Here is a 13,180-nt window from a genome sequence, read left to right on the forward strand (position 1 = left end):
GTTTTGACAGAGGTAGACACCAGGATAGGGCAGGCATCAATGGTGAAAGAGTGGACTCTAGGGTCGGGTTTGGCAAGGCGTGAGTGAGGGCTTACAATCAGGATTTCAGTTTTTTCATCGTTTAAGCAGAGTTGCTGTAAGGCCATCCAAGCTTGAATGGTGTCATAAATGGTGTTGATGTGTTTAGCGTCCTGGTCATAGATTCCTGAGAGGGGGGATAATGATCTGGGTGTCGTCAGCATAGTTAGTATAAGAGATGCCCAGAGAGTCAATGAGGTCGAAAAGGGGTTTGGTGTCAATGTTGTAAAGAGTTGGGGAGACACAAGAGCCATGAGGGACACCGCAGGGGACTTGGGTATAAGGCCTGAATTACCCAACTAACCGGCCTCTAGCTGCTTGTGAATGTTCGGAGGTTGGGTTTGGACATACTGATGTTCCAGGAAATGAGGCTCTTCACTGGGGAGGAAGGATGCATCCTGTGCACGCTCATAGGGCAGTCCTACTGGGCTTCAGGAGAATTGATAAAGGGGTGTGTGGGCATAGTGGGCCTCATAACGGGCCCGGCGGCAACCATGCTGTTCAAACCGGCGGCCGGGAAGTCAGGCGCCAGCAATTTTGTTAGTCCCCATTCCCATGGAGTCCTACACGACTCCATGGGAATGGGGACACAGGAGCACTGGCATCGTTAACAGAAGCTCCCGTGAGAACTCTGCGAGTGGATGCCATCCCGCCCAGCAGGTCTGAGTTGTAGTGTGCCGGTCCGGAAACAACAGTGCCGGTAATCCGCTGTTTTCTGGACCGGCACCATTGTAATGAGGCCCATTGTTTCATAAAAGGTTGAGAGTGATTGACCCGCAGGTGACAAGGGCAAAGGAAGGATGGGTTCTGGTGGTTAAATGTTGCATAGGAGGGGTCAATATGGTGGTGGCAACAGTATATTCCCCTAATCAGGGGCAAGCTGCCTTTTGTAGCGACGCCTTGGATTTGATCCTGAAAGAGACACAGGGGCCGTTGTTGATAGGGGGAGATTTCAATATGTGGGAGGACCCGGACCTGGATAGGAGGGTGCTACGGGAAGGAGGCTCGCGGAAGGAGTTAGAGTAGGATGTGTGTAGATGGAATAATCCTAGCATAGGGGGTTATACTTGTCCCTTACACCCCATGGAACATATAAATGGATTTATTACTTGTGTGTGGCTAGGGAATTACTGGGATAGGTTGTATCTTGTGAATCGGTTCCGACTGGGTGGTCGGATCATGATTTGGTGATTACAGAGGTTGTAATGTGTGGCTTGAACTCACGTGACACACTGTAGAGGAGTAATGAAGGGACGTAGTTTTCGCAGATGAAATGCAGAGAGGTACAGTGAATATCTTGATGTTAATGATACTGGGGCGGTGGATACCTGCACGGTCTGGGAGGCGGCAAAGGCAACATGGAGGCGCCTGTTGATTAGGGAGGGGGCGAGAAGAAAGAGGTAAAGATTGTTATTGGGAGACACATTACGTCAAGAGATAGAGGTCCTTGAAGGAAGAATCCAAAGTTCAAAGGTTGTGGAGCTAGGTCCTCTTGCTGAAGTAAGGGGGAAGAAGTGGGAGCTCAAGCATCTGGAGACCAGAGATGTGGTTTGGGAATTGCAGATTCTGAAACAAAGGTTTTATGAGAATGGGGATTTGGCTGTCTCACTGTTGGTGGCCAGGCTCAGGTCGCATCGAGCTGAGAGATGCGTGGAGGAAATAGAGATGCCGGAGGGAGGGTTGAGCTCTAAGCTGGTGAGCTTCTGCAGGGTTTTGCAGCATTTTATGGGGCCCTCTATGGTGTTCAATCGGTGATGGATATCGGCAAGTTGATCAGTATTTGAGAGATACTCCCCTTCCGAGGTTGAGTTCAGAGATGGTACAATTGTTGGAAGCCTCTTTCACTCAGGAAGAGATCCAGAGAGCCATATCCAAAATGCGCACAGGCAAGGCACCCGGGGATGATGGTTTCACAATTAGGTTTCACAAGTAATTCACACCATTGAGTGGCCTGTTGTGAGAAACCTGAAGGTGTCTCACCCGCTAGTCCCCGGGGATCTGTCATCCAGGTGGGCAGGACACGGCCATCGTTTTTGGATCCAGTTCCTGGTGGTGGACCAGTGCAGGAGGATCACCTGTATGAGGGGTCTTCTGGGAGTGGAAGTGGGACACCGGATGACGAGACGCGGTACCCCCTTCCCTGTAACACCTTTACCCTATCCTAACCGGTAGGCTACTTAGAAATTCATCCACCCCCCCATTTCCGACACAAACACTTTCCCATGGACAGCTCACTGTGAAAGAAAACGGACTAACACCCGAGCTGTATACCTGACATGTCCCACTACAATGGTCAGGCAGGGTCAGGCAATTACTGATCATTACACACACCTGACTTCCATCACACTTCACCACACAGATAAAAGGCGGAGCATGAAAGGACACTCTGAGCAAGGCAAATCGCACGAGGAAGCAGCAGTACCAAGATGGCAGTTTAATGCAAGGTGGAAGACGGCAAGACCGAAGAGGATTGCAAGTACTTAAGTGCCCTTGACCTTTTTACCGAAAGCCAGTATCTTTCCTGAGCCTTCGAGAATAAGAAACATAAGACCTGGAATCAAAGCTGAAGAATCCTGTATGGTGTGTATGAGGTATCCGGGGCTCTCCCGTCTCGACAGTCAAGGCGGGGTGAATCCATTGCCGCTTTGGTACTGTCCTTGGCTCCTACACCAAAGCAGCACCAGTGAAGCCTGCACAGCCGGTGAGTTGGGGAGACTGATACCAAACCGGTCTGTGTGGTAACCAAGGTTGCAAGCGGCAACATTGTGTAAAGAATATTGAAGAGAACAGTGCATGAAATGAATGTGGCGAGCGACACGAATATAATTAAAACAGTAGATGAGTGATGGAACTTTGAAGCTAAGATACGATACCATAGACTGAGTGGTCTGCCACCACGTGGGTGCTCATTCGAAAGTCTCTGTTAGGTATCCAATGAAAAGGTGACAAAGGTTAAAACAAGAGGAATTGTGAAATTGAAGTGGTCCTGCAACGGGTCAAGCCAAACCCTGTGCACATTCGAAAGTCTTCGATATTTGATGTGAAAGTGAGATTAGTCCGAGCCTGGCTAAGGGAGACTAATTGTATGTGTTATAAGGAATCTGAGCCCAGCTGAGGGGGATCCGGGGTGAACCGTGCGTTGCCTGTAAAAAAGAGTATACTACGAACATTTTGTTAAAGGGATCTGAGCCCGGATGAGGGGGATCTGGGGTGAATAGTAAATCACCTGAAGTGAATACTTGTGCAAATCAAAGCAGAAGAACTTATTGTTTTTGAACTGTATCCTCGTGCTAAAGAAGCCATAGACTGTGCTACGCTCGAGTGAACCGCCTTGTCCCGTGCTGAAAACGTGGGGAAGGGAGGCCAACGGCCTGAACAACCTGACATATCATTTTGAACACTTCTTCCTTTTCATAACATTGTTCCCCACACTATTTGTATTAAGGGGTAAGGATTGACAATAGTTTTGTTTTCGTATAGGCCCTTTTATTTTGACAAAGACACCACTAGGATTGCGTTATTATTATTTGATGGTCGTAGCTTGCTCCCATCTTTAGATATAGGTTTAGATAGGTATTTATCAAACCCTTTTGAAGTTCAATAAGCACTCTTGAACTGTGGTCACTTGTGTCTGTCTTACTGTTGATGCCATGCCTTCCTTACACCGTTTTTAGTGAAACTGTGTAATTCAGTTTTGGAAACTGGAAGGCCCCCCCATGTTTTGTCAAGCTTTGGTTGCAGTTATACCACAAGCGAAAAAAGATCCTAAAAGGTGTGCATCGTACAGGCCCATATCATTGCTTAAAGTGGACGTGAACAGTTTTACCAGGACGCTTGCATCAAGATTTGAACAGGTCATGCTGCACCTGGTTCATCCAGACCAGGTGGCGTTTATTACGAGGAGGTAGGGGTGGATATGCTGCGAAAGACGCTGACCCTAATGGATCTGGCGAGGGGAAAGGGGGGAAACCTAGCGCTCCTCCTCTGGACGCGGAGAATGTGTTCGATAGGGTGGGAGTTCATGTATGCAGTCCTGGGGAAACGTGGGTTTGGGAGTAGTGTTCTCAATGGGATAAGGGCTATTTACACTGACCCAAGTGCGAGAGTTGCAGTAAATGGGAATGTCTCGGGATGATTTGGCCTACACAGAGGGACGAGACAAGGCTGTCCGCTGTCTCCGAGGCTGTTCTCTCTCTCTCTCTGGAATCATTATGGGAAAGGATCCGGGCCTCGCCTCGGGCAGAGGGTGTGTAGGTGGTGATAAGGAGTTCAAGTTGGGGATGTATGCGGATGATATTCTTCTACACCTGAAGAACCCCTGCAGATCAGTTCTGGCTGTGTTTGAAATCATTGAAGAATATGGGTCATTCTTGGGTTTTGAAATTTATAGAAGCAAATTGGTTCTTTTCCCATTGGATGGAGACGCGGACAGGGATATGGCCACCCTGGAGCCTTTGATGCTGGAGGTCCGCCTTGAGAACATCTCGGGGTTAAGGTCACCCAGTCTCTTGAGGGCCTCTGTGAACCGAGCTTCCCCCCATTGTTTGGGTCTTTGTGTAATGAAATGGGCCTGCGGGGTAAGCTAACTCTCTCTTGGAGGGGGCGGCTTAGTGCCCTGAAAATGAATTTCCTAACCAGGGTTCTTTATTTGTTCTAAATGTTGCTGATTAAGATACTAGAATCGATGTTGGGGGACATAAAGGGACGAATGTTGTGTTTTCTATGGCAGGGCAAAACACAGAGGGAGGCTTATGAGACATTAATTCTACCCAAAGAAATGGAAGGGGTCGTACTTCTGGACCTGCGTACATACTATTGGGCAGCGCAGTAGAGATTGCTGAATCTGGAAAATTAGGTGGATATGTATTTCTTTACTTTTACATTTATAGAGTGCGCTAAGCCTTTGGGCATCAAGGCGCTGTTACATAAACCAGTTACTCATGCGTACAGAATACAGAAGAGAGCATTATTTACATTAGTGTTCGTCAGACATCATGGGTTTATGGACATACCTCACAGAGGAAGGAGCCATAGTAGTCAGCGTTAGGAGAACATCAACCTTTTTAGCGCTTTCCTGAAGGTCCAATAAGACTGCTCGGCCCGCAGGGTAAGCGGCGTAAGTTCCATTGTTTGGACGCGATTACTGCAGAGCTAGAACCTCCAGCTTTGGCCCGCTTGAATTTCGGCTGAGTGATGCGGCGGGCATAGGCTGCTCTGGTCGGTCTGCCAGAGGATGTTTTGGTGATTTTTTTGTGATAAGTAAGGTGGGGCATCTTTGGATAGGCATCTATGCATGATGGAAAGTGTTTCTTAAAAGGACCCGCTCACGGATATGGAGTCAGTGGGCATTTTTTCTTACCGCAGTGATATGATCAGCTTTAGGAATATTAAGCGCGGCTCTGAGTGCGTTATTCTGTATAACCTGCATTTTCCGAACACTGATATCAGTATTACCTGCAAAGAGGGCATTGCAATAGTCGAGCGTTGATCCTATGGTGGCTCGGGCTATAGTCAAGCAGCTATCAGTAGAGAGGAGTGGTCTGGAGGCGTTGATTAGTTTGCTATTGTATGCGGCAGAGGAGGCAATGGCGTTAACTTGCCGTGATAGCGAAAGTGAAGCATCCAGATACACGCCAAGTGTTTTCCCAAAGGGTGAGACAGGTGTTGCGGTCCTATCAATGTTGAAGGATGAGTATAGGGGGTGATTGCTAGCCGACTGACTACCTCATGGTATTCAATAGCACCTGCACTCAGAGGGGAGGGAAGGGAGAGGGACGCGGGGGGAGGTTGGTATAAAAGTTTGACTATGTTGATGGATTGGCCGGCGAGTTTTGATGTAACGTGTTTTGAAAACAGAAAAATAAAGATTTATTTTAAAAAAGGGATCATGGGAAGTTGCGTTAACAGAGGTACAGTATCCCCATACCTGGGACACTTTTTCCAGAAGCAAAGTGGAATTCACAATCCGCTGTGAAAATCCTTTGGAAATATGTCATGGCTCATTCCCTCATGGGTATTACAAGAGCGTATCCAAAGTCATAACGAGCATCAACAAGAAGCTGGCAGACATTGAAACACAAAGCCATATCAAACTGACTCTAGACACCTACTTAAGGAAAGTATTTCTTATAAGGCCTGAGCAAGGTAGCAAATTCACCTGCGCTGGGAAACTCTTTAGGGTTTTGGGAACGGTACAGAACACAGGTGAATATGATCCTCACAACAAAACCTGTGCGGATATTAATGGGGGGTACCACCCTCTCTTCTGTACGGTGACATTGTAGAATCTCAGAGGGTGGGTGACAGTTTCACGCCCCTGCTCAGGATCATGCCAATCAAGGGGTTAAGCAATGGCGTTATGAATATTCAGTATATCAAAAGCGACCATGTGCTGGTGTGTAAAGGCCATTTTGACACCATCAACATCTCGATAATGGATGACCAGGCATCATCCATCTCATTCAAGTTTGGAAAGGGGATCATGAAACTACACCTGCAACCTTGTAAGAGTTTTGACTACTTATGTTGGTGGTGAAAAACGATGGGGACCCTTCCCTTTACAGGGATTATTACATGGCCCAGGTGGGTCATGGAATGCCAGCCTTCCAGGGGGCGCTAGTCATGTACGGCGCTGGTTTGGGGGGTATATAATGAAGCGTATTCAGAACAGCCATGCTGTTCTTAGAAGGGGGTTACCAACTCTCCATGACATTTCAAAGGTTTTTATTAGAGAAAGTGCAAAGGGGATTGCTAAGGGCTTTCCCTCTCTCTCATCTAGCGTGGGCGGTTTTCTCTTTAGCCCAGATGTCCTTGAACCCCAGGATGGCCTCTAGAGATCGGTGACCTCTACTGCCTCTGCCTGCCTGCTTGTGATGGCCTAAGAGCAAACACCCTTTCCATCTAACTCCCCATGGGAACAATCTAGGTGACACCTAACCAAGGTCATACAATATCATTTCTACAAGAAGAGATGCCTTCCAGACACTCGGGTCCCACTTGGTCTTTTCCTTTCACACCCTTGTACTCCTGGCCCTGATGTTCTATCCTTTCTCGCCTTACCTCCTACCCTCCTCCTCTTCTTTCTTCCACTCTCCTTTGTCTCTCCCTCTTTATCTCTCTCTCCTCCTGTCCTACTAATGTTCTCCCCATTACTACTACTCTGCCCTCCCCATCTACTACGAGTCTCCACTCCACCCACACCTTCTCCCACAGTCACTCTCCTTTCACTCCCCCAGTTACCTTCTTATTCACTCTCACTCACCCCTACTCTGATAGTCTCACTCTCGCGCCTTGCACGCACACTCGCACACAAGTGCCACTTTTTCTCACCAACCAATACCTCACCTTGCACACTTCAGCAATCCTTCTACAGTCTCCTCTGCACTGTCCTTCCTCCACTTTGTCTTTTGGTCCGCCTTCTCCTCCCTTGACTTCATCCGAACAAACCACACCGTCCTGTTTCATGTATGCCTTTCATCCTCCTCCTTCCCCTCCATTGTGTCACTTCCAGAGCTCGTTCCCTGGGCCAATCGCTGTCTTTCTTCCCCCAGGGGTGGCATTACAGTTAAGCAAAGACATATAATGGGTGTTAAGCCCCGCCCCCTTTTTGAACACATGTCCGCTAGTATTCAGGAATGGAGGCCTGCTCTCAACAAAGGCAATGTCCCAGTTCGTAATGGGCTGAGAATTGTGATAGCCACATGGCTCTATGGACCGTTCCATGGCACCGTTACAGGTATATTTAATGTCTGTGGTACATAGAGCACTGGGATCGCCGCTTCGCTCCGCGTTCCTGTTGCAGGGAAACTGAGTGTCTGTGGCGAACAGAGCGCTGGGATCGCCACTTCAAGGTGCGGGCCACTCCACAGTCCTGTTGAAAGTAGAATGCAGGTCTGTGTTGCACTGGAATTGTTACTTTGATGCAGGGAATGCTCTGCCGGTTCATCATTTCTCGCTGTCTCTCTCCAGGTGGGGTTGCTCGTTCTTTCTTCCACCACTTTGCCTTCTGGGAAAGGTACACCTATGGGACAAAAAGAAAGACTGTCCAGCAGATTGTGCAACAGAGGTATGGGGCAAGAAAAGGTGGTACTCATTTCAGACATACTGGCACATGTGGAAGGGACAGGGACCCTCCCAGCTCTCACAGTCCACCTATGAGGTGGGACTGGCCCTGGTGAAAACCCTGGTAGACCACCCACCCCAGGCTGAGAGGGGTCCACATCCCCTCTTGACAGGGCCAGGTTCCTTACCCCATCACATAAGAAAATGCAATGAATGAAATAAAATATTTGGAAGAGTAGTGCTTAGAGCACACACGTGGGGACGCTGTTGAAACAGACAATGTTTTATTTCTGAGAGGCCCTGAATGTACAGGAGCAGCAGGCAGAGCAAAATCACAGTCATGTTTTGGAGGTCGCGCAGCGAGAAGTGGGATTATTTAGAATATACAGGAAATCCCACAATGCAATGCAAGCAGGACATTAGCCTCTGCCCGGGTGCTGGTGCTCCCAGTGACATGTTAGACAACAGCAAAGAAGGCATGTTTAGGTGCCTGAGACCCAGAACTGGAATCACATGGGTGCTAGACCCCAGATGAGGTCTTGTTGCATCTGTCCGCTGTCAATGGTGGTCTATATCATGTGGCTAGGCTGAGCAAATAGTGCAGGTCTCATATGCAGCTGCAAAACCAAGCCCTCCGAAGTGGCAAGGATGCTGTTAGGAAGTTCATCGTTAATGTAATATCTTACTGACTTTTCTGTATAAGCCTCATTGTGTGAAACCCCATAAAAACCCTGATGTTTTTGTGCTTGGCGACCATATTTTTGGGACAGTGATACTCTGCCAGTTTCTCTATTTCTGCACAGCTGTATGCAAATACATCCTGTCTCTAGCGTTGCTGCCTGCGTGGCAGCTGCATGTGAATATCCTGCCTCTAGCATTGCTGCCTGGGTTGCAGCTGCATGGAAATACATCATGCCTCTAGCATCGCTGCCTGGGTCACAGCTGCATGGGAATACATCATGCCTCTAGCATTGCTGCCTGGGTCGCAGCTGCATGGAAATAAATCCTGCCTCTAGCATTGCTGCCTGGGCTGCAGCTGCATGGGAATACATCCCGCCTCTAGCATTGCTGCCTGGGTTGCAGCTGCATGGGAATACACCCTGCCTCTAGCATTGCTGCCCAGGTCGCAGCTGCATGGGAATACATCCCGCCTCTAGCATCGCTGCCTGGGTCACAGCTGCATGGAAATACATCCTACCCCTATCATTGCTGCCCAGGTCGCTGATGCATGGGAATACATCCTGCCTCTAGCATTGCTGCATGGGTCGCAGCTGCATGGAAATACATCCTGCCTCTATCATCACTGCCCGGGTCGCATCTGCATGGGAATACATCCTGCCTCTAGCATTTCTGCCTGGGTCGCAGCTGCATGGGAATGCATCCTGCCTCTAGCACTGCTGCCTGGGTCCCAACTGCATGGAAATACATCCTGCCTCTAGCATTGCTGCCTGGGTCGCAGCTGCATGGAAATACATCCTGCCTCTGACATTGCTGCCTGGGTCGCAACTGCATGGAAATACATCCTGCCTCTGGCATTGCTGCCTGGGTCGCAGCTGCATGGAAATAAATCCTGCCTCTAGCATTGCTGCCCGGGTCGCAGCTGCATGGAAATACATCACGCCTCTAGCACTGCTGCCCGGGTCGCAACTGCATGGAAATACATCCTGCCTCTAGCATTGCTGCTCGGGTCACAGCTGCAGGGAAATACATCCCGCCTCTAGCATTGTTGCTTGGGTCGCAACTGCATGGAAATACATCCTGCCTCTAAAATTGCTGCTCGGGTCGCAGCTGCAGGGAAATACATCCTGCCTCTAGCATTGCTGCCTTGGTCGCAGCTGCATGGAAATACATCCCACCTCTGGCATTGCTGCCTGGGTCGCAGCTGCATCGGAATACATCCCATCTCTAGCATTGCTGCCCGGGTCGCATCTGCATGGAAATACATCCTGCCTCTGGCATTGCTGCCTGCGTCACAGCTGCATGGGAATACATCCCGCCTCTAGCATTGCTGCCTGGGTCGTAGCTGCATGGGAATACATTCCGCCTCTAGTATTGCTGACTGGGTCGCAGCTGCATGGAAATGCATCCCGCTTCTAGCATAGCTGCCTGGGTCGCAGCTGCATGGGAATACATCCTGCCTCTAGCATTGCTGCCTGGGTCGCAGCTGCATGGAAATGCATTCTGCCTCTAGCATCGCTGCCTAGGTCGCAGCTGCATGGGAAAACACCCTGCCTCTAGCATTGCTGACTGGGTCGCAGCTGCATGGAAATGCATCCCGCTTCTAGCATCGCTGCCTGGGTCGCAGCTGCATGGGAATACATCCTGCCTCTAGCATTGCTGCCTGGGTCGCAGCTGCATGGAAATGCATCCTGCCTCTAGCATCGCTGCCTAGGTCACAGCTGCATGGGAAAACACACTGCCTCTAGCATTTCTGCCTGGGTCGCAGCTGCATGGGAATATATCCCGACTCTAGCACCGCTGCCTGGGTCGCAGCTGCATGCAAATACATCCTGCCTCTAGCATTGCTGCCCAGGTTGCTGCTGCATGGGAATACATACTGCCTCTAGCATCGCTGCATGGGTCGCAGCTGCATGGAAATACATCCTGCCTTTAGCATTTCTGCCCGGGTCGCAGCTGCATGGGAATGCATCCTGCCTCTAGCACTGCTGCCTGGGTCCCAGCTGCATGGAAATACATCCTGCCTCTAGCATTGCTGCCTGGGTCGCAGCTGCATGGAAAAACATCCCGCCTCTGGCATTGCTGCCAGGGTCGCAACTGCATGGAAATACATCCCGCCTCTAGCATTGCTGCCTGGGTCGCAGCTGCATGGGAATACATTCCGCCTCTAGCATTGCTGACTGGGTCGCAGCTGCATGGAAATGCATCCCGCTTCTAGCATCGCTGCCTGGGTCGCAGCTGCATGGGAATACATCCTGCCTCTAGCATTGCTGCCTGGGTCGCAGCTGCATGGAAATGCATTCTGCCTCTAGCATCGCTGCCTAGGTCGCAGATGCATGGGAAAACACCCTGCCTCTAGCATTGCTGACTGGGTCGCAGCTGCATGGAAATGCATCCCGCTTCTAGCATCGCTGCCTGGGTCGCAGCTGCATGGGAATACATCCTGCCTCTAGCATTGCTGCCTGGGTTGCAGCTGCATGGAAATGCATCCTGCCTCTAGCATCGCTGCCTAGGTCACAGCTGCATGGGAAAACACCTTGCCTCTAGCATTTCTGCATGGGTCGCAGCTGCATGGGAATATATCCCGACTCTAGCACCGCTGCCTGGGTCGCAGCTGCATGCAAATACATCCTGCCTTTAGCATTGTTGCCCAGGTTGCTGCTGCATGGGAATACATCCTGCCTCTAGCATCGCTGCCTGTGTTGCAGCTGCATGGGAATACATCCTGCCCCTAGCACTGCTGCCTGGGTCCCAGCTGCATGGAAATACATCCTGCCTCTAGCATTGCTGCCTGGGTCCCAGCTGCATGGAAAAACATCCCACCTCTGGCATTGCTGCAAGGGTCGCAACTGCATGGAAATACATCCCGCCTCTAGCATTGCTGCCTGGGTCGCAGCTGCATGGGAATACATCCCGCCTCTAGCATTGCTGCCTGGGTCGCAGCTGCATGGGAATACACCCTGCCTCTAGCATCGCTGCCTGGGTCGCAGCTGCATGGGAATACATCCTGCCTCTGGCATTGTTGCCTGGGTCACAGCTGCATGGCAAGGCATCCTGCCTCTAGCATTGCTGCCTGGGTCGCAGCTGCATGGAAGGCATCCAGCCTCTAGCATTGCTGCCTGGGTCGCAGCTGCATGGGAATACATCCTGCCTCTAGCATTGCTGCCTGGGTCGCATCTGCATGGAAATGCATCCTGCCTCAAGCATCGCTGCCTAGGTCACAGCTGCATGGGAATACATCCTGCCTCTAGCACTGCTGCCTGGGTCCCAGCTGCATGGAAATACATCCTGCCTCTAGCATTGCTGCCTGGGTCGCAGCTGCATGGAAAAACATCCCACCTCTGGCATTGCTGCCAGGGTCGCAACTGCATGGAAATACATCCCGCCTCTAGCATTGCTGCCTGGGTCGCAGCTGCATGGGAATACATCCCGCCTCTAGCATCGCTGCCTGCGTCGCAGCTGCATGGGAATACATCCTGCCTCTGGCATTGTTGCCTGGGTCACAGCTGCATGGCAAGACATCCTGCCTCTAGCATTGCTGCCTGGGTCGCAGCTGCATGGAAGGCATCCAGCCTCTAGCATTGCTGCCTGGGTCGCAGCTGCATGGGAATACATCCTGCCTCTAGCATTGCTGCCTGGGTCGCAGCTGCATGGAAATGCATCCTGCCTCTAGCATCGCTGCCTAGGTCACAGCTGCATGGGAAAACACCCTGCCTCTAGCATTTCTGCCTGGGTCGCAGCTGCATGGGAATATATCCCGACTCTAGCACCGCTGCCTGGGTCGCAGCTGCATGCAAATACATCCTGCCTCTAGCATTGCTGCCCAGGTTGCTGCTGCATGGGAATACATCCTGCCTCTAGCATCGCTGCATGGGTCGCAGCTGCATGGAAATACATCCTGCCTTTAGCATTTCTGCCCGAGTCGCAGCTGCATGGGAATGCATCCTGCCTCTAGCACTGCTGCCTGGGTCCCAGCTGCATGGAAATACATCCTGTCTCTAGCATTGCTGCCTGGGTCGCAGCTGCATGGAAAAACATCCCGCCTCTGGCATTGCTGCCAGGGTCGCAACTGCATGGGAATACATTCCGCCTCTAGCATTGCTGACTGGGTCGCAGCTGCATGGAAATGCATCCCGCTTCTAGCATCGCTGCCTGGGTCGCAGCTGCATGGGAATACATCCTGCCTCTAGCATTGCTGCCTGGGTCGCAGCTGCATGGAAATGCATTCTGCCTCTAGCATCGCTGCCTAGGTCTCAGCTGCATGGGAAAACACCCTGCCTCTAGCATTGCTGACTGGGTCGCAGCTGCATGGAAATGCATCCCGCTTCTAGCATCGCTGCCTGGGTCGCAGCTGCATGGGAAT

General features: G+C 50.8%; 1 protein-coding gene across 1 annotated transcript in view; it reads left to right on the top strand.

The window, feature by feature from the left end:
- Positions 1-4,358: 4,358 nt before the first annotated feature.
- LOC138520575 (E3 ubiquitin-protein ligase TRIM39-like) overlaps positions 4,359-13,180 on the top strand; it is a 551,427-nt gene continuing 542,605 nt past the window's right edge. The window contains exon 1 of the mRNA XM_069632911.1: positions 4,359-4,655. Within this exon, the coding sequence (XP_069489012.1) occupies positions 4,359-4,655 (297 nt within the window). The remainder of the gene's footprint in view (positions 4,656-13,180) is intronic.

The sequence above is a fragment of the Ambystoma mexicanum genome, chromosome 13, assembly GCF_040938575.1.
Source record: "Ambystoma mexicanum isolate Mex_15411 chromosome 13, UKY_AmexF1_1, whole genome shotgun sequence".
Taxonomy (NCBI): domain Eukaryota; kingdom Metazoa; phylum Chordata; class Amphibia; order Caudata; family Ambystomatidae; genus Ambystoma; species Ambystoma mexicanum.